The sequence below is a fragment of the Passer montanus genome, unplaced genomic scaffold (genome assembly GCF_014805655.1).
Source record: "Passer montanus isolate IOZ18808 unplaced genomic scaffold, ASM1480565v1 scaffold2, whole genome shotgun sequence".
NCBI classification, from domain to species: domain Eukaryota; kingdom Metazoa; phylum Chordata; class Aves; order Passeriformes; family Passeridae; genus Passer; species Passer montanus.
The window spans coordinates 14,755,449-14,781,628 of record NW_024366591.1 but is presented as its reverse complement, the minus strand read 5'-3'; the positions used below and the strand labels follow the sequence as shown (position 1 = coordinate 14,781,628).

The 26,180-nt window shown below is 39.2% G+C and overlaps 1 protein-coding gene across 16 annotated transcripts; it reads left to right on the top strand.

Moving 5' to 3' along the window:
• The first annotated feature begins 475 nt into the window (after positions 1–475).
• BCLAF1 (BCL2 associated transcription factor 1) lies at positions 476–25,913 on the top strand. 16 transcript variants are annotated; one of them, XM_039706924.1, is made up of 15 exons: positions 700–947; positions 5,661–5,799; positions 6,836–6,909; positions 7,986–8,078; positions 8,956–9,073; positions 9,896–10,801; positions 12,242–12,913; positions 13,011–13,180; positions 15,970–16,075; positions 17,007–17,091; positions 17,769–17,944; positions 19,086–19,266; positions 23,483–23,629; positions 25,193–25,402; positions 25,544–25,913. In XM_039706924.1, exons 5-15 carry the CDS (start codon positions 8,970–8,972, stop codon positions 25,547–25,549), a joined length of 2,763 nt encoding a protein of 920 aa, XP_039562858.1. In that variant the 5' UTR covers positions 700–947; positions 5,661–5,799; positions 6,836–6,909; positions 7,986–8,078; positions 8,956–8,969; the 3' UTR covers positions 25,550–25,913. The 16 variants fall into 16 exon arrangements, with proteins under 16 accessions (XP_039562854.1, XP_039562863.1, XP_039562861.1 ...); XM_039706923.1 differs by having other exon boundaries at positions 8,950–9,073; XM_039706920.1 differs by lacking the exons at positions 700–947; positions 7,986–8,078 and adding an exon at positions 476–604 and having other exon boundaries at positions 8,950–9,073.
• Positions 25,914–26,180: the final 267 nt, after the last annotated feature.

Sequence of the window (26,180 nt, the reverse complement as noted above, 5' to 3'; positions counted from 1 at the left end):
GCAGCCAAGTCACGGCCGCCCGCCCGCAGCAAAGGGCGCTGCAGCAGCAAAGCGCCGCGGCACCGCCATCTCGCTGCCGGGGCGCGGAGCAGCGCCCGCCAGCGCCGCTGTGTGCGAGCCGCTGCCTGCGCCGGCCGCGCTCCGCACACGGCCCCGTCCGAGCGGCGCCTCCGCACGGACGCGCACCCGCCCACAGGTAACCAGGCAACGGCCGGGGGGAGCTGCTCCGGCCGCCCTCTGGGGAACGAGAGGATACGAGGCGACAGCTTTTAGCCGCGGCGGTGCGGAGGGAGCCGGAGCCCGCGGCGGGCGGGACGCGGAGCCCCGGGCGCGGGGCAGGGCACAGCCCGGGGGGGCGGGCTACCGCCCACGGCCATCTTGCTTGCGGACGGGTACCCGAAACCAAGATGGCGCTCGGGCGTTGAGCGCGGGGCTGGCGCTTCCCCGCCCAGAGCGGAAGTGACGTTTCGGCGGCGGCGGCCCCCGCCCCTCTCGGTGGTTTTTGCTTTTCCCCGCGGGCTTCACGTCTCTTCCTCCGACGAGACGGAAAATGGCCGCCAGGTTGCCATAAGGGAGCGGGGCTGCCGGGAGTTCCGCCCGCCAGGTGAGAGAAGGGCGGCGGTAGAGGGGCTGCGTGCAGGCTTGGCGGGGCGGTGGCCCCGGGCTGGGGGGAAGATGGCGGGGGGAGCCTGAGGGGAGCAGCCCGGCCCGGCCCGGCCCCGCCCCCCAGCGCGCGGTGCTCGCGCGCCGCGCCGTCCCGCCTTCCCGCGCCGCGTGACCTCGGCGCTCCGCAGCCATTATCCCGATTATCCCGATTATCCCGCGCCAGCGCCGACGGAACGGGACGGAAACGGGCGGTCGCCGTCACCGCCCTGACGTAGGCCGCTGCTTCCCGCGGGAGCCGGACCGAGCCGGTGCCGTTCCTCCCTGCGCCCCGGGAAGCGAAGGTAGAAGGGGAAGGGGCGGTGGGAGGCGGCAGCGGAGCTGCCTTGGCGCTCCTGGAAGCCTGGCGGGATGGGGGTGTAGGGTTTGTGGGGAGTGGGCGGCCGGCCGGCCCCGTTGGGCGTGCGCCCCGGGTGCGCGGCCTTTGGCTGTGGGCCTCTCCGGGGGAGGCGGGAAGGCCCGAGGGGATGGGGTGGCACAGCGCTGGTTACGGGAATGTTAAATTTGCCCGTTATCATTGTGGGTGTGACGCTGAGGGAAACGGTGCCGGAGAGAAAGGATGGTTCCCGGTGCTGGATCAGCCTTTACGGTGGCTGGAGGAACTTCCCTTCGGGCATGGCTGTGGTTCAGGCGCCGGTGCCTGAGGTACCCCACGCCTCCCTGCGCCTCTCCTGCCCTGATTGCAGATGCCCGCAAAACCCCGTGAGGGACCGCCGTGGGTTTTATGCCCCTCGCTGAAAGGGTCTATTGTGTTGCCAGTCTTGATTGTGCTGTACTGTGCAACCATTGCAGGATCATTCCCGTTATTTCCCCTTTGCTTTGTAAACCCCCTACTTTTCGCCTTTAATTCTGTGAAAATCAGGCTCTTGTTTTGTGTTTCATGTTGATCCTTTACGAAGTCGCTACAACCCATCACTTGTTTATCTCGGCGATCAAAGTTTTGTCCTCAGAGGAACAGTTAAATTTTACTACAGGAAGACGTGAGGGCATGCAAAACAAAGGTGCTCCTGACTCTGCGAGTAGTCACTGCTTAAGCAATGCAATGTATAAAAATATCACGTAGAATAGTTGTTCTTGGTGTGGGAGGGATTAGTTAAACAGCGTGGAGTTGCAGGAAGATGCTGTCTAGCTGCTTTTCTCCTCCCTCCTCCTCGTCCTCCTCTCTGATAATCACGTTGTTTTGGACAAAAGCGAGGAAAATGAGGACGGGGTAATGGTTTTGGCACTGAGGTGTGCTTCAGGCTTGCATCTGTCTTGTGTCAGGGAAAGTAAGAATTGCATCCTCCCACTTGTCGCTTTTGATGTTGAGTGACGGGCTGTGCTTAATGGCCGGCCCAGGTCCGGTGTTACGTCTGTCGGTGCTCGGAGCTGGAGTGCCGCTGTCCTGGGCAAGGCTTCAGCGTGCCAGCCTGTGGGGAGCAGCTCAGGTGGGGCTGGGGCTGGCAGAATCCTGGGGGCAGGAGGTAGGAGCACGTGCCATGAAGAAGAGAATGCAGAAAACTTGAAATAGTCGTAGGAATGTAGAAAAAAAATCAGCAGGGAGCTGTTTGGAGCTAGGGTGCAGATATTCGGATGGATTATGTTCAGGCTGGTTGTCAAGGAGAGGTAGTGCTGTAAGGGTTTGTGGAATGCCAGAGAACATTTGCGGTTTGTTTACAGGTAGCAGAGGTAGGTGAAGAAAGCTGCTGAAGCAAGTGCTCTGTTTGTCTGTGTGAGAGTTTCTCCCAAAGGTATTCGGGAAAAGCGCGTTGCTTGCTTTTCATTGTGCTGGCCCTGGCCCCGTGCAGCTTTGTGGTAAATGGGATCTGGGAGGTGATGTGCCTGAAAAGGCAGCTTTTGTCCAGAGTAGTTTTCTTATGGATCACTGCTGCAGCCCTCCAAGCACCTCTGAGGGTGTCAGCCTTGGAACAAATGAGGGTGGGAAGATTGCCTTTTCTGCAGCAGCAATTTGTGTAGTTCATAGCAGAGACTGGGGAGACCGTGGTGTAAGGGCATATGAAAACACGGTGTATAAAACACACACACAAAGATAACAAAGGCTGTCCAAAACTGTGTGTGTCCAAAAGCATGCTAATTCCTTTTTGTGTGTGGAACCATTTCTCAGTCACTTTGGTTTCTTTGTTTTTCTAGTTAGAGAAGAAACATGGTTTTGTTTGCCATTAGTATTACATAAAAGACAGCTAACAATCATATGACAGTTTTGCAGAGGTGATTTTGATGTTACTAGGATGCTGCTGGGTTTTGACTTCATTTACAAATATTTTGTGTTATTTTCTGTATAGGAATTAATGAGTTGGGGGGAAAAAAGCCTTTGTGTGTTTTACTGTTTCCATTATATTTCCGACATACGAAGTAGGACTTCCCACCTCTTGTTTGTATATAACAAGATAGTTTGGGCAAATTTGCCATGGAATTTTACTATTTGAAGGAATCCAAGTCACCGCTGATCTAAGTAGGATGGGTGTAAGTGACTGTGAAATGCATTCTATTATTATGTGTGATGTGCCACTGCTAGAGTTGTGGACATTAAAAAAAAGGGGGGATAGAGAGTGGATAAGAAAGCACAGCAGATGTGCAAGCATTGAATAGATGACTTACAGTGCTGTCTCATTAAGACTGACTTCCTTTATTTCTGTGGGTGTATTATGAGAAACTATTACAAATTCTGTGGAATTTTATGAAGACTTTTGTGTTGTCATGGTTGTATAATCGTCCCGTCTTTTGAAGCCTGAATCTCTGAATGAAAACGCATTTTGGCAACAGCTTGCGAATTACTTAAACAAGATTTTTATTTAAATCTACCTGACAGCTCTCAACTAATGTTTTAAGCAAGAGAAATACAGACTACTAAACAGCTGTAAAGGAAGGGTAGCTAAAGTAATGGATCTAAGAGGAAGCAGTGTTTTGCTAGTGTAAGTGGGTATAACTGTCCTACAATGTCTTAAACTTCCATGTGATGTATAACTTGTTAAACAGCTTGAGAGATGTGTTGTATCTACAGTCTGTGTACTCTGACAAAACTCCAACATCAGCGGTGTAGTGAGGACTCCTAAAATACTATATAAAAGGAATTGATTACCATTTTCCTTGTCCTTTTTATTTTTTATTAAATATAGCAAATGCTGACAGTGTCACTTGCTTTCTTATTGTGTTGCTTGTGATGGGATAAGCCTGATTGGGTGTCTTCAATCAATCTTGGCCAGCAAATGCGACCATCAAGCAAAAACAAGATGTACAACACAAAGATCCTGTTGTTTTTTTCATTAAGAAACTTATCTGGATGTGATTCAATAACTGACAGATGGTGGACTAGCCAATTTTTGGAAAACGTAGTTTCTGCGTTAAGTCTTGGTTGTTTGGGTGTGTTTGGTTTCAGTTATTTTGACTTTAGATGTATGTGTTTATTTTGTTGAGGTTTTTTGTTTGTTTGTGGGGTTTTTGTTGCTTTGGTTTTTATTCTTAAAGCTGCTTGCAAGTATTGTTAAAAATCTTAAATACCACCAAGTTTGTTGCTTCTCGAGGCTGTGCCAAGCTGGTTTCAGGGAAGGTTTAAGTTTGTGGTGCTGCCAAAAGAAGCAGTCCTGCCCGGCTGCTATTTCAATTTCCTTGTGTTGGCCTAAGTGTTTGTGGGCTGTGTAATGAACCAAATTTAAAAAAAAAAAAAAAAAGTTGTATTGAAAGTGATCCAGTATGTGGGTGCAGAAATACTTAGACTGGCATAGGAGAGATCATCAGGAATGTGAGGAAACACAGGACAGGAGAGATGGGACTGTTTCTTTAAACTAGCAGAGCCACCTTATTCTGTGGAGCTGCAGCAGCTTCCTTTGTAAAATCCACATTTGTTTAACATGGCAGTGAAATGGTTGAGAGCCAAGCATCTCCTTTCAATTATGTAGGGTGGAAAGTGAGGAAAAAGAAGTGTGTGGATTACAGCCCTGGTGTTTCATGCACAGGCCATGTTCCTAGCAGTTGTGGTCCTCTCTTAAAAATGCTGGGTGATCGTGATGACACCTTTTCACGTTGTTGATGCACACCTTTGGCCGAGCGGGGGCCTCTTCTGACAGAGCAACAAATGATGCTTTGACCTCTTTTTATTGCCCTTTACTGTGCCCTTATTTGACGTGGTGTAGCCACTCCAGCCTGCCATGAGCAGGAAGAGGCTGTGGGTGATTTCATGTGCTGCTGTGAACCAGGATGTTGTAGCCGTGGTGCTCTGAGGATGGGTATTTTTCTGTGAAGGAGCTAACTGTCACAGACAGCTGTTTTCCTAAATACTTCTGGTACTACCTCAGTTATTTTCTAAATCAGCTTTAATAAAGGTTAATAAAATTTTAGATTCTTGCTTATTGTGAGAATATTTACATGGACAAAAAAACCTCAGCTATGTAGTCTTTTCACTTCTGGTCCTGTGTGTTGTTTGGATTAGTGGGTCTTGTGTGTCACGGTTTTCCCTATTACAACTAAATGGAAGCAAAAGCTGCAAATAGTAAAATGTTTTTTATTCAGTAGTTAAGGTTTTTTATTAGAAGTTCTTTTTTTTTAAAGCATTGTATCCATATTCATCTTAAAAAACCTAAATGAGAAAAGGGTAGCAGGTATGTTTCAACTGCCAGGGTTGGATGTGGTATAGCTAATGTGTTGTTTAAAAACAGAGAAGTATGGCTACTTTTCATTTTTGCCAGTTACTAGAAAATATTTCTAAGACTGCAGAAGTCACAACCAGAGTTGGAGTTATGGTAATGTAAGATCCTGCCTTCTACTTAGTGGTTTTAAAAGTGAAGCAGCTATCTTGCTATATATCCCCAGGATCTAAAGACTTACCTGAATTAGGGTTTGGGATTTCAGCTAACACCAGTTTTAAGTCAGAAACATAGGTTATATAAGTATTCATTTAACATACCAGCCTGAACTTGAAGTTTGTATTGCTTTTTCTGTACTAGACTTCTGAATGCCTTCGTTACCCTTTACTGGCTAATACCATCTCGCCTTTTGTCTAGACAAAATCTGAAATGGTCCGATACACTACTGTGCTCCTTCGGAGACTCATGCTTGCTGATGATGAGAAGTAAAAACTTAATCTTAATAAAGCATATGTTTTGTAGAAATTGGAAATATCTTGGTCACTACTAGTGAATGGTAAGTGGACTTTTGAAAGCAGTGTTTATGAACACAAATGCTACATTTCTTCTTTTAGATGAAGAAAACACCTATGAACAGGTGTGGAAATGTCCTTTAGGAGCAGTCAATGTCTTATGCCTTTGGATTTCATAAATTGAATTGTTGAGCTGCAGAATTTCTGAAGATCCAGCTTGTCTGTGGAGAACTGGGATAAAATCCCTGTTTTGTTGCTTGAGTGGAATTGAAAAGTGTGTTTCATGTTGGGTTGGTCTACAGGTGTACATAGTCTTAAGGCTTGGAGGTAATGAAAAGCTGAGGCCAGTGAAGAATTCACACCTGTGAGACTGGCTGTGTTATTACAGTTATGCTTCCTTTCTGTGTAACTGTGGAAGAGCTGGTTCTTGAAGATGCTCGCTCTTTAGGTGAAATGATACATGTATGCATTTTAAACTAGAAGTTATACCAGAGTAATGTTTCTTTAAATATTGCAAGAGAACCCTAAAGATAAAGCTTTCACCATTGGCCAGAGTTCTCATCCCCATTTTTTTCCCCAGTAATCGTAGCTCTAGTGAAGTGCAGAGCTGTGTGCTAGAGCTCGGACTGATCTAAAAGTTTGCCTCTGTCCTTTTTGCCTCCCTCTCTCTGGCTGCATGCTGTTATTTGCTCCACAGTCCAGCTCAGTTTGGCCCTTCATTAAGCCACATGGATAACCTAGTTAAATGAAAGTGGTTTCTAGGTATCAAGAGCTGGTCACTGGAGGACCTGAATGAAGGCTGTCAGGGCTGCTGTGAAGGTGAGGATAATGTGTTACACAGCCCTGTTACCAGGGCTGAGGAAGGAGTGGTCATACATGGAAAGGGATTTGCCACTTGGCAGTGGCTGGCTCTTGAGCTGCTCCAGTCTTGGTGTGCAGCATCACTGAGTCCAAGAGTAAATTTGCTATTTCTTTTGTATTGTCTTTTCATGAGATTAATGTTTGAACCTGTTTAAGCAAAAAGGTGCTTCCTTTTAGCAAATGTTTGTGTCTTTGACAGTCTCACTTTTTGTTCTGTAGGACTCAGTGTTGCTGAAAGCACAAATACAGAGGTTTGAAATAGTTTCTTCATTGACACCAACTAACAGTTTGAGGTAAGTTTAGCTTAAGTCCATTTTAAATGTTCTGATTGAACTCAGCTATTGAAAATTAAATCTTGTTTTGCCTTCCTAAATTTTATGCTTGCATAAGAAGCTACAGTATATAAAACTGTCTTGTAAAGATCAACTGTACTTGTCATACATAGAATGCAAATAATTTTTAAATTGAGTTATATTATAAGAGTTATATTATAAACATTGTGCATCTGATGCTTGGTTTAATAATTGTAACAGAGTATATTATAAGAGTTATATTATAAACATTGTGCATCTGATGCTTGGTTTAATAATTACTTGTAACAGAAAAAAAAACCCCACCAGCTTTTGTTTTCTGTCGCTCTTGGAAAATTGGCATGTCTTAAACAGTTTAAAAGGTCTAAATTTATGTTGCCTGTGAGTATTGTAACAGATTACAAGCCATTTTCTGTAAGTTTAATTGAATTCAATGAATTAGAAAATATCTTCAGAGTATAGGTTCTGCAAACTTGCTTTTTAGTGGAAGGAGTCAATAAAAAAGAGCATTCAACATACTCTTCTTCGCCAAGGTAAATAGTTTTTTCTGAGTTACATGGAAGTCTGCTTTAAGTTTGGTTTTTGCTGGGCTCATTTCAGATGAGGTTACATCTCTTAGGCCATGCAAACTCTCATGGAGAAGGCCATATGGGGCAGGAGGAACCAGTTGATAGGAGAAAAGTTAATCTACTTTTCTCTTTTGGGCTCTCTTAGATGTGTCTAAAGTCTCTATAATTTTGGTAACTTTAATTTAAACTCTAATGTTGTTTTTATCTTAACATAATTGAAATACCGGTAATCTTACCAAGGTAATGAGAGACTATATAAGCAAAAGTGCTTGTTGTGTTGAGCTAGAATTTTTGATACAGTAATTTTAGGCTTTAAAGCCTGTTTGCAATACAAGCAGTAAATGTTTGATTTTTTCAGTTTCTGTTTTAATTTTATTATTAAACTATGATAATTGAGCATTCAGAGGCTTGAAAATGTCTAGTTACTTGTTCATAGCTTTTATTCAGGTTGTCTAATGTGACACTTGTTTTTTGTTTTTTTTTTTAAAGCTGGGCAATTTCAAAAGAAAATGGTAATGGGTCAAAGTTTTTATTAATTAAATTGGGGATTTTTAGCCACTGATCCGAAAAGAAAAGGAAAAGGTGTGTATTTTTTTATGGTTAGCACTAATTCTAAATATCTGTTATGACTGTACATCAGAAGAAATTATAGTTTATTATGAATTACTTTCTTTTAGTTGTCATTGATTTATAATCAGTTGTAGTTTTCATAGCTTAATTTGTACTGAAGCGTGTTGAATCTTGTTGCAAGCCATATTGTTCAACCAGTTGTCAAAATCTTTAAGTTAGCTGTGTATTTTGCATGTAGGTTAAAAAGCTAAGTTAATCTAAAAAGATGCAGCATGGTCATCTTGAGCAGTGGAAATTCAGATCAAGAGTGATGAGCTTTAGTACATATGGTTAAAAGAAATAATGCCTGTGGGTCAAATTAACAACTGCTAGACCAAATACTTCAGGGCTTTTTCTTTGCTCATGTGAGTGTTGCATTGTAGAGGACTGTGAGCTCCTCCTGGAGAAGGAGCAGTGCATTGGAAATGCAAGAGAAGTATAAACCACACAATAGCTAGAATTTTGTTACGATATATTAAGATGTCTGGAGTTACATTATTCTTGCCTTAATTTGCAGAAATGTTTCATTTTCTGCTGCTTCCTTTCTCCTACAGGATCTGTCTGCAGTTGAATCTGGAAAAAACCTTTACTGTTACACTTCGTGTTTTCAGAGAAATTGTGTGCACTGAAGCAATGTTAAATTCTTTAAAATGTGGTTAAGTTTTAAATTTACTAATAAATGTACTTACATTGTCTTCAAAGCTCTTTTGTTTAGCTAATGCTATACTACTTTCTAATAGTGTCATTTTAGTAGATGCAAATTTTGTTCATTTATATCATTTACATGGATACTAAATGGTTGCTTCTATTTTTTCCCCCTCTCATTGCTTTTACTTTTGGGAAGGAATAGATCTACTAGCAAAAATGGGTCGATCTAATTCTAGATCACATTCGTCAAGATCGAAGTCCAGATCTCAGTCCAGCTCTAGGTCAAGATCCAGATCACATTCAAGAAAAAAGAGATACAGGTAAGTCTTACTGCATGAAAAGGTGATTTGGTGTATTAGTTTTTGTCCATGAAATGGTTTTCACTTGCATGATGCTGTGGCAGAAGTGAGCCTGGAATCCTATTTCATTTTAGGCAGTAGGTAAACTATGCTTTGAATGTAGTTTCTGTTTGATTTTTTCTCCCCCTTTTCCTGTATCTCAGGATAACTTCAGAATGGTAGTGGTTCTTCACATTTTCTGGACCGTTTGATTCTTCCCTTCTGCTTTACATGATGTTTTCTTTATCTAGTCGCTTTCCCTGTAATTTTTTATTTCTCATTAAACTTTTCATATTTGAAGTAACTTAAGGCTTCAGTAAATAAGCTTTATTTTGTCTTCTCAGTTGCCTCCAGTGTTTTCTTCATCTTACTTATTAGTGGACATTACCATCTCCTATAAGGAGTGGGTCAGTTGAATTTACTGCCTCAGCTGGTGCCATGCACAGGCTGGCATATTACACTGAACTGTGGTGGCTGAGAAACTGGATGCTGTGTTCCAGAGAGGTGATGATCTCTAATGAAATGTCTGGGGAGACCAGTGAGGCTGGTAGTGTCTTAACTGCATGATGCCAGGTTTCACAGTCCTTAGCAGTATAGACGTGCTTATTATAATTAATTTATTTCAGAAATAATAAATAAAGAGAGATTGTAGAAGTTACTTAAAGACCGGGAGTCTGCATCCTTTACCTTCTGACTGCATTTTGAGAAATCTAGCATTTTGCATCAAGACACTTCTTTTTCTTTTCTTTTTTTTTCCTCAGGTTTTCCAGTTGTAAAATATTAATGTTTGATTTTTAATTTTAGTTCCAGGTCTCGGTCAAGGACGTATTCCCGATCTCGAAGCAGAGATCGTGTTTATTCTAGAGATTATCGCAGAGATTACAGAAATAATAGAGGAATGAGACGTCCCTATGGTTACAGAGGAAGAGGTAGAGGGTATTACCAAGGAGGAGGTGGTAGATACCATCGTGGAGGCTATAGGCCTGTTTGGAACCGAAGACACTCCAGAAGCCCTAGGCGTGGCCGCTCCCGTTCCAGAAGTCCAAAACGAAGGTCGGTGTCTTCCCAGAGGTCCCGGAGCAGGTCTCGTCGATCTTACAGATCTTCCAGGTCCCCCAGGTCCTCTTCATCTCGTTCTTCATCCCCATACAGCAAATCACCCGTCTCTTCCAAAAGACGCGCATCTCTGGAAAAGCAGGCAAAGAAAACGGAAGGGGCTCCTTTGCAAGACAGTCCCATGAAAAATAAATCACAAGATGAACAGAAAGATACATTTGAACACGACCCATCAGAGCCTCTTGACGATTTTAACAAATCATCAGCAGCTTCTGGCGACATTTGGCCTGGCCTTTCAGCGTATGATAACAGTCCAAGGTCACCCCATAGTCCTTCTATTGCCACCCCACCTAGTCAGAGTTCGTCTTGCTCTGATGCCCCTCTGCTTAGCACAGCCCACTCAGCAAAGGACACACCTCAGCATTCCCATTCCATTCAGCATAGTCCTGAGAGATCTGGCTCTGGTTCTCTTGGAAATGGTTCTAGCCGCTATAGTCCTTCTCAGAATAGCCCATTGCATCATATCCCTTCGAGGAGAAGCCCTGCAAAGACAATCCCATCACAGAGTGCCCCCCGTGAGGAGGCTCGAGTGCGCTCGTTTTATCCTGAGGGTGGTGAACAGGAAACTGCAAAAGGTGGAAAGTTTATGAAAAGGTAAGAACCAAATTATAAGCCTACTGCTGCCTCTTAAAAATATTGTTAGAGTTTCATCAAGATCATTACCATAACCTTGGAAAATGCATTGTGGAAGACTAGTAATACTAGTCCAGTTGGAATTGTGCTTGAAAGATACATATGCCTTTTCCTGCTAGGATGCTTCAAGGCCTTGGATACTGGGTAGTACAGACTCAAGTATCCTTGAGAAGGAATTGATTTATGCTTTTCCTCTATGGTTTATTGTCAGTTTTTTGCTATTATGAAAAATCTTAATTAGAATAGTGCATCAGACTTGCTGGCTTGATAGTGAACTCTGTTCAGGTATTTCAGAATTTTAATACTTTGTGTAGTTTGAAATGCAAGTATTCTGGAAGTGCAGAAATGTCAGTGTTGTGCAATAGTTTCTTTATGTTGACATAAACAGCATCAATTAGCTAATTGTGTGGTGCAGTATGAAACTTCGATGTCTTGAATTGCATTACTTATCAAAGAGGGTAGGTGTTGGTATTCTAGGAATATAATGCTGTTGATGTTGATGAAGGAAGTTCAGTGTATATATTCCAATGAATGTAAAATTCTTCAATTTGTTCTTAACAAGGTTGACATAGTAGTAATTTTTGAAAGTTGTTAAAGCCATACTGATGTTAGACTGTTCCTTTTGAATGTGACTGGTGTTTCAGTGGATTTCTTACAAAAAGAGTTAGAGAAGTTGTGACTATGCTATATAGGCTTGATTGTGGGCTTTTAAATTAATTTGTCTAGTCAGTGCTTTATTATGTAAAAAAATGGCTGCTTAGGAGATCAAAAATACAACTTGCATTAGATGTGTTGGAGTTGGTGAACGTATTAGAACCTGTGTGAACGTAGCATACAGATAAGGCAGTGACTGGAATAATTAATTGGTGTGTTTCTGTGTTTAGGAGAGCTGCCTTCTAATGGTTCCCTGCTTGAGCACAGTATAGTGAATGCACTAAACCTGTGCCAGATTGTGGAATTATCTTAGTAATGTGCAGGATCTTGAAAAGAATTCACTTTTTTATGCCATTACTTCAACTCTTTCAGTAAAAGAAGTGCAAAAATGAATTGCAGTCTGAGTTTAAAAACCATTTGAATTTGATGGAATTTGATGGAAATTTGATGGAAAAAATTACTAGTGTAATGAGAGAGAATATGAAACTGGGTACTGATTAAGAAAACAAGCAAGTAAATTTCTAGGCATTCTACAGAAAGGCATTATATTCTTCAGATGCCTCCATTAGTGCATAAATGACAGTGTATACAGTGTTAATGGTGTGCTAAGCATTGCATGCTAAAGTTAATTGCTCAGAGGAATGTATGTTCATCTTCTTTTGGTGTGGAATTGACACAAAAGGGGAATGCGAGTGAACTGGAGTGAATGCAATCCAGAGTTACCAGTCTCTTCTTTGCTATCCACAGGTACACAGATGAAGAGTCTAGAGTATACCTGCTTGATAGGGGTAATACCAGGGAGAAGGAGGCCCAGAAGGAGAGAGGATCAGAAAAAGGGAGGACAGAGGGAGAAAGGGAATGGGAGGAACAGGAAACTTTAGATTTTTTTGTTGATAAAGAGACTGGGAAGGAAAAGTTTAATGACTCTGAAGGGGAGGACGCAGAGGAGACAGAGGATTACAGACAGTTCAGAAAATCTGTCCTGGCAGATCAGGGTAAAAATTTTCCTACTACATCTCACCGGAATGCTGAGGAGGAAGGAACCAAATACAAATCTAAAATATCAATCAAGGGCAATAGAGAGAGCGATGGATTTAGAGATGAGAAAAGTTATAAGCTTAAAGAGACTGGCTATGTAGTGGAAAGGCCTAGTGCAACAAAAGATAAGCACAAGGAAGAAGACAAGAATTCTGAGAGACTAATGATGAAGAAAGAAACTCAGTCACCTGAGCAGGTAAAGTCTGAAAAGCTCAAAGAACTCTTTGATTACAGTCCTCCTCTACACAAGAATCTGGATGCGAGAGAAAAATCCACCTTCAGAGAGGAGAGCCCACTTAGGATCAAAATGATAGCCAGTGACTCCCATCGTCCTGAAGTTAAACTCAAAATGGCACCAGTACCTCTTGATGATTCCAATAGGTAAATTATTCCACTTTACAGTGTGGCTCTCCACTTGCCTGCAGTGTTGTTCGTATTTATTTAAACGAGTGGTTTCTTTGTTGTTGATGCATTTTAGACCTGCTTCCTTGACTAAAGACAGGCTGCTTGCTAGCACACTTGTCCATTCCGTCAAGAAGGAGCAAGAGTTCCGATCCATCTTTGACCACATTAAGTTGCCACAGGCCAGCAAAAGCACATCAGAGTCATTTATTCAGCACATTGTGTCCTTGGTTCACCATGTCAAAGGTATGTGTTTCATTTATTTTACCAGATATGTGTTTGACAAGATCATTTAAGTCTGTTTGCCATTTCTAGTACGGGAAGATTTCAAACCTTTTCTAATGTTGTGATTTATGCAGACTTCCTTCCTGTTGAGGTATGCATGAAAATAATTAGAACAATAATGGTCACAGAAACTAGGACAAAAAACCCACAAGCAGTGTAGAGTATAATAGCAGGTATTCTATGTTTCTGGATAAATTTTTGATCCTAGGTAGCATAGAAAGTTTGAATTTCTTCAGTGTACTTTAAACATACACTGGTCAGTTTTTCTAATTTTATTTTAATGAGTTTACCATACAATTTTATATTAAATGTTGTGATGTGGGTTGAGAGATGTCTTTGGACTGTAAATAACAATGGACTGTAAATAACTCCTTTTGGAGTACTCTAGAGGTCATTTCCAGATTCTTATTAGAAGGTGGGGTTTTTTTGTGGGTTTTTGTTTGTTTGGTTGGTTTTTTGTTTTGTTTTGGGTTTTTTTGTGTGGTGTTTTTTTTTGTTTGTTTGTTTTGGGGGTTTTTTTGGGTTTTTTTGGTTTATTTTTCTCAGATTTAATAAAAATTGTATTCTAAATGGTAATAAAGTTCATGGCTATAATGTGTTTTATTCCTATATGATAATAGTTTCAGGAATTGCATTTGCACAAACTTGGCAGTGGCTAAATAAACCTCCATTAAATGAGTTATACAGTAATTGTTTTCTGATATAACAGTAGTGGCTATTTTCTATAAACACCAAGAAGAACCCTCAACAAACTAAGCAGAACAAAAGCCCTCCCCCAAAACCACTGAAATCCAAACCTGGACCATATGATACATCAAAGTAGATATGTTTCAGTTAGGTCATATCCTCTTAAGTTTTTTTATGGGACAATAGATAATTCCTAAAATCCCCTGGGGAGTGTTCTTTGAATGTTGTTTTTTTTTTTTTCTCTAGCATTTGCTTTATTTCACTGGACTGTTGTCTTGCTGTTTTGTTAAATGTAACTGAGATAAGACAAAGCTGGTGAAAGTAATTTTGCCATATCACCACAGTAAAGGGAAAAGTGGAAATGCTTAATTACCAGTTTCAGTGAACCTGTCTGTAAGCATTGTTTTTAAGATGCATTGCCTGCTAAAATTGCTGAGATTTGTGTGCTAGAACTATGTGCTGAGTTCAGTTAAAAATCTCGATTTTATTGACGTAATTCAGATTACTAAAGCCAAGTTATTTCCTTCATATTTATTTACTTACCTAGTAATAGTCAACGATAAGGGACTACAATAATGTATTAGTTAAAAAAATTGGGATACCTGTTGGGTGTATAATGATTTGTTGTGAACATATCTATTTATTGATGTGTAAAGAACTATAAGACTCAATCCAGTGGGAGCTTCTGAAAATTTTTTGCTTATATGATACATATGTAGCTGTAGGTGAAAATAGTACTTGCGGAACTCTCACATGTTGATCACAGAATAGACTTTTTCTGTAAATTTTTGTATGTTAAATATATTATAAATTTAACAGCCTGTCTGGTCAAATTACTAGAATATGTACTGTTATGGTTATTTTTGAAAGCAGAACATCTCTTTAAGTTTCAGATTTACTGTGGTCTGTGATCAGAATTTTTGTAACTTTTTTGACAAACTAAAGTTATGTTCATTATTGGTGTGATGCGACCAGTCTGAACAGCTCTTTATTAATGTAGAGCTGAAAATGCCCAGTGATGTTTTCTTTTTCATTGTAACTAGGTCCTGGAATGTGTTTTGAAATGGCAAAATCCATGTTACAAAAGTAAAATAGCTGTTGAAAGATACAGATGCCAAACAGGCAAAGTTGAACCTTCTGTCTTCCTGGCAAAAATGGCATAAAAACAGAATTACTAGCTCAAATTCCTGTGTTTGATGGAATTATGATTGAGGCACTACCCTTGTAGTGGCCGTTTCAAGTTTTAATGGTTGGTTATGAGACAAATGCTGGATGCTGGGCGGTAAGTTGATACAGATGTATGTTGACCTGTTAAGCAGATAGCTTGCTTCATATGTAACATTTCATAGCTCATGACTTTTATGTATTTCTATATTACATTTAAACACATTTGTTGAGCTGATTTAAAAACTGAGTTTTGCTGTGGCTAATTTAATTGTATTTGAAGGAAAGAGAAAATTTGTCAGAGGAGTTGTCAAGTTTGCCAAGATGCCAGATGCTTAAATGAGTTTATTTATGCCATAGGTGTGTTAATTGTATTGTTTATCATCACCCAATCAAGAAATTGTATTCCTTTAAGAAAAGAGTTGTTAGGTCATTCATGTAGTTATTGAAGTGTACATTACTTAAATGTTTTCACTAATTCGTATTTTAAATTAGAGATGAGATGAGATAAATGGTAAAGTGTACTTGCTGCAAATATTAAGGTCTCAAAAGTAATTTCACTTTCTCTTGTGCGCAAAGCATGAAATAATAGTTTAAGAAATTGCTCTTTATCATTAGAGGAAAACGTCTCTGAAAATGAGCAAGTCCAATCAGTAAATGATGCTTGGATTAAATGTGATATAATCATGGCATAGTAGACTTGCAGTGATGCTGTGCACTGTTATTTTGTTTGGGTTACAGTGTGTGTAAAAATAGGGAAAACGTCACATTTGCTTGTCCTGATAAATTTATTGAAAGTACTGTAGGTTTTGCCTGCTACTTGCCTTTCTGTCAGGAGTAGAATATGTGTCAGTTGAATGAAGCTAATGAAACAGTGCTTTTTCTATTGTAACCAACAGAGCAATACTTCAAGTCGGCTGGAATGACCCTAAATGAGAGGTTCACTGCATATCAAAAAGCAACTGAAGAGCACTGCACCCGACAAAAGAGCCCAGAAATACATAGGTATACGTTAACTGCATATGCAGATGCTTTGTGTTTCAAATAATGTCTTCTAATATTTCTTTTGAGAACCCAAAATACTTTTTCTAATCTGGATAAGGTAATTTGTATAATTACAAAATATAAAAAAACCCCAAAACCCTTCTGTAAAAGAGAACTCATCTTAGTCAGGTCTGGCTTCATCTGTGGTTTTGTAACAGATGTCTTCTCTACCTCTGTATCTCATTTGGGATATATTTACTTCTCTCACATGCAGTGCTCAAATATTGAGGGGCATATGTCTTGAAGATGAAAAGAAGCCCTGTACATGCATCTTTCTTCTTCAGTGTGAAATGTTCCATCTCATACTACTTTAGTTTTTGTGTGTGTTAATTTACAGCAGTTTTTTGAAAAATCTGAGAATCTAAAAGGTAAGAAGGTAGGCATGCAGATGTAGTGTCTGATCATGTGCTCTAGTTTTATGATGCAGTGTACTATATTTGTGTTGCATGTGAGGATACAGTATCTAACTTCACAGTTTTTCTTGTTAAGAAACTTTTGACTTTACAGCATCTTTACAGACTTTAAACTATCATAGTGCTGATGTTTCTTGGAGGGAGTGGGCTTTCAACTGGCTACATATACTGGTCCTTTGGAAATAAATAATTAAACATTTTTTCTGTCTTCCAAGCTGTACTTAAAATGTGAAACACCAGTCTGCCTGTTTTCTGTATTTGTGTTTTTAGCGTACTTTACACAAAACCGAACTGTGATTCATTTATAGTCTGCTGTGATGCATTTTTAGTCTGCTTCTGATGGTGAGGTTTAATAATGCAAAAAGTTTATTCTACTGCAGAAATGCCTGGTTTGTCAATTTTCTCTTGAAATGAAATGTCTGATGCTGTTAACAGTCACGTACATGTATGGCAAGACACTGCTTTTATTTTACATTTAGGAGGATTGACATCTCTCCAAGTACCCTGAGGAAGCATACCCGTTTAACGGGTGAAGAGAGAGTCTTTAAGGAAGAAAGTCAAAAAGTAGGTTCTAAGTAAATGTCCTATCTGTGCTTCTAAACTTAGTCTCATTTTAAATCTCAACTTCATCTCTGGTTTTCTGTATAAAAATACAAAATTGTATTTATTGTACCTACCGTACTTGCATTTAGAATTTTTTTTCCGTTGAGTAAAACATGTTACCAAGAAGCTGGTTTATGTAGTGTGATTTTGCTATATTAATAACATGACACATAAGGTCAAGTATTTTGCCATGCTTCCTTTCTTCTTGCATGTTTTTTGACCAGTAAGCTGTCCAAGAACAAAGAATAGGTTTGGGGCAGAGGGAAGTACCAAGATGGTCAGTGAGTAGTGTGGTTGAACTCAAAGATGGTTGTACTCTGTTTAAAAACAATTCACCAGAGGAAATGAATACTTAATTATCTCTTCAAGCCATGTATTGTTGTTGTCTGTATCACCAAAAACTAGGCACCAATTGGCTTGATGGGAATGCTTGTTTGAGACTGAAATTCTTAGCTGTTCTTTTTTTAGATGTAGCCATTGCATGTAAAGGGCAAAGTCTGTTTGTGTGCTGAAGTTTGTTGAAAAATAGATAAATTCTGTCTTTTTATATTTAAATTGACGCACAGCTTGCCTTTTCACTGAGATTCTCTTGATGTTTTATTTCAATATTTTGTTGCAAAATATATATTTGTTTACAGGGAGATAAAAAATTAAGGTGTGATTCTGCTGATCTTCGGCATGACATTGACCGGCGTAGAAAAGAACGAAGTAAAGAGCGAGGAGACTCAAAGGGTTCCAGGGAATCCAGTGGGTCAAGAAAGCAAGAGAAAGCTCCAAAAGATTACAAGGATTACAAATCTTACAAAGATGACAGGTAAATATTTGATGTCCCTGTAGAGGATATTAGCTTCTAATTAGCCTTTTGTAATTGTAAGCTTAATTGCTTTCAATTTTCAATGTATAATGGATCATTTAATTTTAAACAATTAAAATTATTTGTTTTACAGCAAATATGTATTATCTGTCTTTTACACGGCTTATGGTGGATGAGGACAAAAACTTTGGAATAGCAAGCTAACACTGAAAAAAAAAATGACAAATTAATCTGTCCTATTATCCAGGCTACATCAGGAGGTTGGACTTCAATGCAGTACATTTCTATAAACAGTTTGTGTAAGAACTTTGGTTCGTTATGCTTGATTCCGCACTTTTTCAACTCATAACACCCAGAGTATGAGAATTTTACTGATATTTAGGTTTTAACATGGGTGAGAAGGGGAATTTCTAAATTTATCTAAAGCCAGTGGGCTGTTTTAAGAAAAAAATGTTAGCATATCTCAGTGGATACTGTGTAGAAGTGGTAAGAGTTACTTCAGGTATGACCTTTCTTTGAATGAAATGCTAAAATCCTATAAATTGGGTCAAGTTAATGTCACTATGGGGCTACTAAAAGTCTTGCTGTAGGAATTTTTCCCTGCTTTGTACTGTATATATATAAAGTGAATTTTTACTTACACTCCTGTTTCCCACTTACTTTGACTTTGGTATCCACATTTTCTTCCACTGGCTAATTTCCCTACAGCCATCTATGTAGGGAAGCCCATACCATACCTCTCAACAGTGTGCAAACTGAACTGTGTCAAGTTACTGTAAAACTTTACCTTGAGGGGTTTTTCCCTTTAACTTCTGCTTTTCTGCCTCAGAAGAAAGGCAGATCTTAAAAGTTAACAGCATCTCTTCACGGCATCAGAATCTAGAAAAGTTGTATCTTACAGTTTGCAGACTGCTGCTTTCCAACTCACCAGCAATAATATGCATTTAGTGCACTTAAATGTGTCAGAGAAGGCTGGAAAGTGGAAATATACTTTGCTTAATATGTCAAATATGTAACGTGTGACTTTATAACCAGAAGGGGGTTAGTTTTGCATAAAATATAGAGACCCGGTTTAGTATAGCATGTTACAGACTATCTAGTACGTTTAAAATAGCACATAGTATATTTTTTTATTTTTCAGTAAACAAAAAAGAGACCAAGACCGTGCTCGGTCCTCCCCATCTTCCTCCCCATCTTCTTCCTCATCCAGTTCTCGAGAAGAAAAGGATTGCAAGAAGGAAAGAGATGAAGAGTTCAAAACCCACCATGAACAGAAAGAATACTCTGGTTTTGCAGGAGTCAACAGGCCAAGAGGCACCTTTGTAAGTTTTTCTCCTATTCTTCCCCCAATTATGAACACTTCACCAGTGGCAATATTGTAAAAAGGAAATGAGGGAGTGTTGTAGTGATTCATGTTAGGCTAGACTTGAGGTCTTTACTAGACCTGAAATATTGAGTCTTCTTTTTTTCCCCCATCACTCTCCAGTAGCAGTTGAATGGTCTATAAATATGCATTAGCATGATATAAGGGTCTTGGGAACAGGATTTCTTAATTATTCCTTGCTCTTCTGTAATAATACTATTTCCTGACAGGATCTGAACATTCACTGTTCTGTAAGTCTTAAGTCCTGATAACCCTTAGCTCCCTGCAGCTCCTGTTTTTCCCTCTCATGTTTGATTTGATTTTGCACTCCTTTGTGTGTAATGCCTGCAACTTTTTAAGTAGAGAATGGCATATAATTAAAAATAAATGTCAGCCTTGAAACAGCTATATTGAGGAGATGGTATACTTGGTTTTTTTGTGTTTCTTTGGCTTGGACTAGCCACTGAGCATGAAAGTTTGTTGATCTACCTCTAGAATGTATTTAAGCATTGTGATTTGGAAAGTGGCATATTGACCACTATAGTCTTCACAAAAAAAACTTACATTAACACAGAATCTGAAAGTTTAATTGTTGATGTATCATTGGGAAATGTAGATGCATTTGGAAAAACTAGGAATCAATAAAGAAGGCCTTGAAGAAGATAGGGAGCACTTAAAAACACCATACAGCCCAAATAAAAAAAAAACCAAACCCAGAACAACCCACAAATAGACACCACACACCCATCCCCAAGCAGCACAGCAAAACAGACCTCCAAACCACAGCTAAACACACAAAAAAGTTCAAGTTCCATGCAGGTTGGGAAAAACTGTTTTACATAATAAGTAGGAGTAATTTCATACTTGAACAATAATTCCTTAATGTAGCCTGTAATTAAGACCAAATAATGCTAAAGTGCAGTGTTTAGTATAAATGTTCAGTCATGCAAAAAATAAGTTTTTAACTACACATAAGGGTGTCTGAAATGCATGTGGCATGTGCCAGCACTTGAGGCTTGAATCCTCCATCTAAAAAACTGTAGCTACCTAAAGGAAAATTCAAAGTTCTAAATTTCTAACACTAGAAGTTTATAGTTTCCTCCTTTCTTCTTATTTTTATATAGTTATGCTATAGAACTATGTGGCATAAGTATATAAATCTCTGGATGGTGTAGGCATCAAATATGACTGTCAGCACAATTTCTAGCTATGTAAAATAATGGCACAAACAAAACAGAAGTTAAACAAAAGAGAGCTTAAAACTCCATATCCTCTCAAGGAGATTTAGTGGGAGAAAACTTGTAAGTCATTGAAGCTTTCCTGCTTTATAAAACCAGATTGTGTGTATTGTGAGAGAGGTGCTGCTTTACATGCAATTGAGGTAGATGGGAACTGGAACATTAATAGATTTCTAGTAGTTTAATTGCTACTGACTGCCAGTTTGGTCTGTGCAGTGATAACAGATTAATGTTCCCTAACAACATACATGGTCACACACAGGCTTTTGGAACAAAGTGTCGGAGCAGGTGAATCTAAATAGGCCAACTGCTGACTCAGATCTCCTCTTTAGGGGTACATCTTGGATGGTATCAAAAAACAGAGACCAAGTAGTGTAGGAATGTGTTTGTAAATACAGGCTAATAGTGGCTGCATTCCAGTGAGTACTGCTTTGCTTCTGGAGTAAATAAAATGCTTTGGTTTTGAATCTTTCTCCTAACAGGAAGCTTTGGAGAATGTAAAATCTTCCCTATCCAGCAAGCTAATGTTAAGTCAGCAATGTTTTTTCACTAACTTTGGCTGGTACACAATTCTCTTGGATTCTAGGCTTCCCATACATAAGGATCATGAATAGTTTTCAAATATGGACACAGAAGTAAGGATAATTAGAATTTTTCAATGGCAATGTCATTAGTATCCATATCTGAAAGAATTCTGTGTAGCAGCTCTGTTTAAAGTGAGTTCTATATAGAAATTATATGTTTTGTCTTTTTTGTGGTAGTCTTTCTAATAAACAAACCCATAAAGATTACACCAGTAGTAGATTTTATGTCCTGTAGTTCTTTACCTGAAAGATGATTTGGTACAGGGAAGCATTAATAAAATGGAGAGGAAAACTGTAGATGTTTTTCTTAAAGGGAATCTGATCACAGCACTGAGTACCAGGAAATGCTGATACCTTTTTTTTCTCTCTTTTTTAATCCTGTCATAATTCTGTCTGCCCCCTGCCCCTTCCCCCAGGTTACAGTTTGCTGTGCCCTAATTTTGTAAAGCTGTTAGAAATCAAGAAAGCATGTCTTATCTCCTCCCTTGTACAGTTAGTCTGTTGCTTTCCTAATTACTCTCCAAACAATTTTTTTATTGTTTTTTTTTTTTCTCCCAGAGTATTGGATAGGTCTTATGAGCCTTCTACAGATTGTTTTACAGTCTGTTTGATTTCAGAGTAATTTTAAATCTGTCCAGCATAATTCTGCATTAGAAATTCTGGAGTTTTGTGGAACTAAGTATGCGTAATACTTACCTTTTGAGTTCATTAATTATATATATTTTTAATTTATGTTTATGAAACATGCTTATTTTTAACAAATAAATTAGCTTCCAGTCATATTTTTATACTATTACTCTGAAGATGTAGTTCTGTGTTTTTAAATAGGTTACTTTTGGAAATTGTGTTCCGTAATAACTGCAGTTTTTAGCAGCCTTATCTTCCCAAACTAACCTTTCTTCTTCCCTTCGATGAAGGATATAAACTCATTTAATGTTTTCTACAAGCTAAGTATTTACATGCTTGATAACAGATACAGATAACTGTATACATTACTACCTAGTGTATTCTCCTAGTGTATTCTGAGTTAAGCATGTTTTTTGGTGTGAGACTTTCTAGCTGTCCTGGTTCAGGGCAAATTTGGGAGAGAACCCCCCAAGGGGCTCCTCTAGAAAACAGATTCAATTGCCCCCCCCAGCCGGTTTGGGGAAGAAAAAACCTCCTTGGAGAAAGGTGGAAAAAACTGTTTGTTAAACAATAATGCCTGAACAATATTAAACAATAAAACCTCTTCCCACTCCAAAAGCAATGACAAACTCAGAAAAGTCCCCTTCCTGAGTTGCAGCTTGGCTCACTCAGTCTCTTATCAGTCCCTCTGGCTTTGGAAATGCTACAGTCCAGGCCCAGCCTGGTGGGCCACAGGTGCAAGCTGCTGGTGCTCTTTGGTGTTCAGTCCTGAGCAGCTTTAAACACGTCCAAAGAAAAGAGAAAAAAATCCCACAGTCCAGGGAACTTCTTTGCCTCAGCTAGCTAAAACTAACTAAAAGCAAAAAAGAGCTCTGTCCTGCTGTCTGTCCATCCACAGACAACGCAGTCCAGGAGCAGGAATGTGGAGGAGTGAGTGCAATGTCCGAAAACAAACTGCACGCTCCTTCTCTCCCCCCTTCGCTCTCAGAACCAGTCTTCAAGGCGCAAACTTATTATCCAGCATAAACAGAACAGACAGCTGGGGATACAAGCATCATATAGCCAACCCAGGACACTAGCCTAGCATTTTAAAACCCCAGTGATTCATTATAAAGTATATTTAAAACACTCCTTTTCACTTTAAGCATTGCTGCTCTGCACAGTACATGCTACTGACATTTTCTGAGTAAAGAATTTACTCATTTGAAATGTAATTTGGCCAAAGGTACATTCTTGAATCTCAGTTAAAAATGCTTGAGTAACACACAGTGGGTATACTCCTGCGAAAACTGCGCTGTTAGTATGTATTCCAGAATCACCTTTTCATAAATTATTCAATTGACTCCATAAATACCTCTCTTTTCCCCCTGACAGTTTTGTCCCTGTTTCAGTCTAGCTTTCCTCCTGGCTTTTTGTCTGAACAGTTTCAGAAGCTTCTTGTGACCTTTTGTTGCAACACACTGGTTTACTAGCAGTCAAAATTTCTTTTCAGTGGTTGTGGGTGAACTGATGCCAAGAATTCAAATGTGTTTCAATTAAGTTTAATAGAATCACTATTTCAAAATGAATGCTTGAATATATTACTTAAGGTAGTATGTGAATTTGAAAATGGTTTTTCCACTTGCAGATATTGTAATTAAGCACAGAAAGTATTTTCAGTAATAGAGAACTTGACTCTACTTTATGGTGTTATGTAAATGGATTAAATGACATCTTGGTTAATCAGTTTCGAATTAGGGGCAGAGGAAGAGCCAGAGGAGTCTTTGCTGGAACAAATACTGGTCCCAGCAACTCAAATACTACTTTTCAGAAGAGACCGAAGGAAGAGGAATGGGATCCTGAATATACCCCAAAAAGCAAGAAATACTTCTTGGTGGGTGTGGAGAACTCAATGTCTTATGCATGCTTTTTTTTTTTTTTTCCCCAAACTTTCTACAAGTGTAGAAGTAGCATGCATGTATGGACAGGGGCAAGAGTAACTGTGAGAATATCAGGGTGGCTGTAGTGGTTGGTTCTGCTTATCTTTCATCTTGCTGCAGCAGGCTGGCAGTAACTGACGCCTGACATGGAGTTTATCTTCATCAGGGAATGGGGAAGAAGGCAGGTTCAGACAAAATTTATTAAAACCCAACTTTAAACCAGAAAGGTTTGTGCTGCGTTTTCCTGGATTTATGTCTGTACGACATTTGAGATTTGTCTTAGATTGGTCTGGAGGTCTACAGAAGTGAAAGATCAGGAAAAGATGACAGTATTTGTGGATTTTCATAGGCAGACTGTTACGAGCAGTTCTTTGCTCCGAGTACTGCGATAGTCATAAGAAAATCACCACAGTTTTGATGCCTTTCTCCCATCTGGATTATGAAAGGAGGACCCTTGATGTAATCACTCTAAGTAGTGCAGTACACTGGATGTGTGGCCTCTGCTCCAGTTATTTCTGTAACAATGGAAACTTTGAAGGATATTGTTTCATCATTGAAAAATTATAAGTAATGAGCTTAAGACCTTCTCCTGTGGCATTATAGCTTGTCACAAATATGTTAACAGGTAACTAAAAATAATGCAGTCACAATTCAGATATTTCATTAAGGAGTTCTGTCTTCATAGACATATCTTTTCTGATCTGTAAACAGAGATGTGATAACCTATTCATGATACTGGAACAATCAATTTTAGTTATTAAACTTGAATTTCTAAAAATATTTTAAATTAAATAAGCTGCCCTTCAACTAATTCTGTGTAAGCTGTATTATATGGGTATGATATATATTTAATAGATCAGACTTCTTTCCAAATCACAAGTTAAAAAACCATATGTTGAAGCAAGTGTACCTCACCATTCTAAATAGAAACATTTTTTATATTAAATAATGGTTTGTAGATTTCATGCAGTGTGTGAAATGATTGTGAGAACATACCTAACTATATAAGGCTGTATTTGGTAGCTAGACAGCAAATTTTAGGCTTATTAACCAGAGGAACTCAACTAATGTTTGGTAATGTTAGAGTTAAACAGTTTGAACTTAATTTGCCCTACATTGTGCTGGTGGGGCAGATTTTCTGAAAACTGCCTTCAGTTACCTCTTCTTATGAAGTAGAAAGAACTCCCTTTGTGCTCAAGTAACCTAGCACTTTCCTAGAGCTTCTTTCAATGTAACAATTTTTTCCCCTCAAAACTAGTAATTCTTAATTCTGACTGAGTGTAAGTTACAGACAAGTGATTTGTTACTAACATTTGAGTAGACCCACAGTGAATAAGGGCTCTTCAAACCATTGTATGGTGGTTTTATTTAGAGCATTATGCCTTTTAAGAATAATTACAATCTGAAGAGAACTTTTTAACATTTACTTTGTTTTATACATTTGCTATAGCGTACTAACATTATGGGATACATTTAAGAGGTGTCTAACCTTACTCTTTTTTCTGGTGTTATTTTAGCATGATGACAGAGATGATGGTGTGGATTATTGGGCCAAAAGAGGAAGAGGCCGTGGTACTTTCCAGCGTGGCAGAGGGCGTTTTAACTTCAAAAAGTCAGGTAGCAGTCCGAAGTGGACACACGACAAATATCAAGGGGATGGAATTGTGGAAGATGAGGAAGAAACAATTGAGAATAATGAAGAAAAGGACAGACGCAAAGAGGAAAAGGTAAATTGTTCGGTGAATTGCAGATTAGATGGTTCATCTTGCACTATGCCGAGTAATTGGCTGCACGTTGGGATCACTTTGAAGGTTTTGGAGTTGGATTGTTAACAGTTTACAACAAGACTGTTTTCTTTCTTTCCACAGGAATAAGCCGGAAGAAAGTTGTAGCTGAAAGAGCAGCTCTTGCACCACCCACACAACATTTTTAATATGTTTTTTGTTGTCAAATGAATGTAAGCATTTTACTTAAACTTTACTGTTGGAAAGTAGTTTAGAGAGATTGTTTTTGTTTTAAGCCTTTAGAAAAAAATCATGATATAGTAAACTATGTTAATGATCGTACAGGTAGAAAGTTAAATATTTGTAACAACTTTTAAGAAATTTTACTGTTTGTTATATGCAGTGTAATTCTGCTTTGTTCAAATATATGGTCAAGTACAACTCTAAAAGTTTTGATTCTCCCCTATGTCTGTGTTTTATTCTGAAGTAAACTTACAGTTCTGCACACCTAAAATCTTGGAGCAGCATTTTTTATAAACTATCACTACTTCTCTGTTGCCTTTTTATAAGAACTATATTTAAGGGTTATCCAGTCACACTGTAAGTACAAACAGTTATGCAAAATGTTGATTGTATGTTAGCTCACGAGAATCACATTTACATAGTGATAAACCTGGATTCTTATTTCACCCTGCAAGGGTGCAGCAAGAATTTTACTTAAGCGGTGAAATCATCACTTCTTTAGTAGCCTAAGAAATACATATGCATATACAAACTACAG

Excerpts from the sequence above, each read along its gene's own strand:
- BCLAF1 (XM_039706920.1), top strand. The coding sequence starts at position 8,970 with ATGGGTCGATCTAATTCTAGATCACATTCGTCAAGATCGAAGTCCAGA. Across the intron at positions 17,092-17,768 it reads TTAAGGAAGAAAGTCAAAAA|GGAGATAAAAAATTAAGGTG; the intron begins GTAGGTTCTAAG and ends ATTTGTTTACAG. Across the intron at positions 17,945-19,085 it reads AAATCTTACAAAGATGACAG|TAAACAAAAAAGAGACCAAG; the intron begins GTAAATATTTGA and ends TTTATTTTTCAG.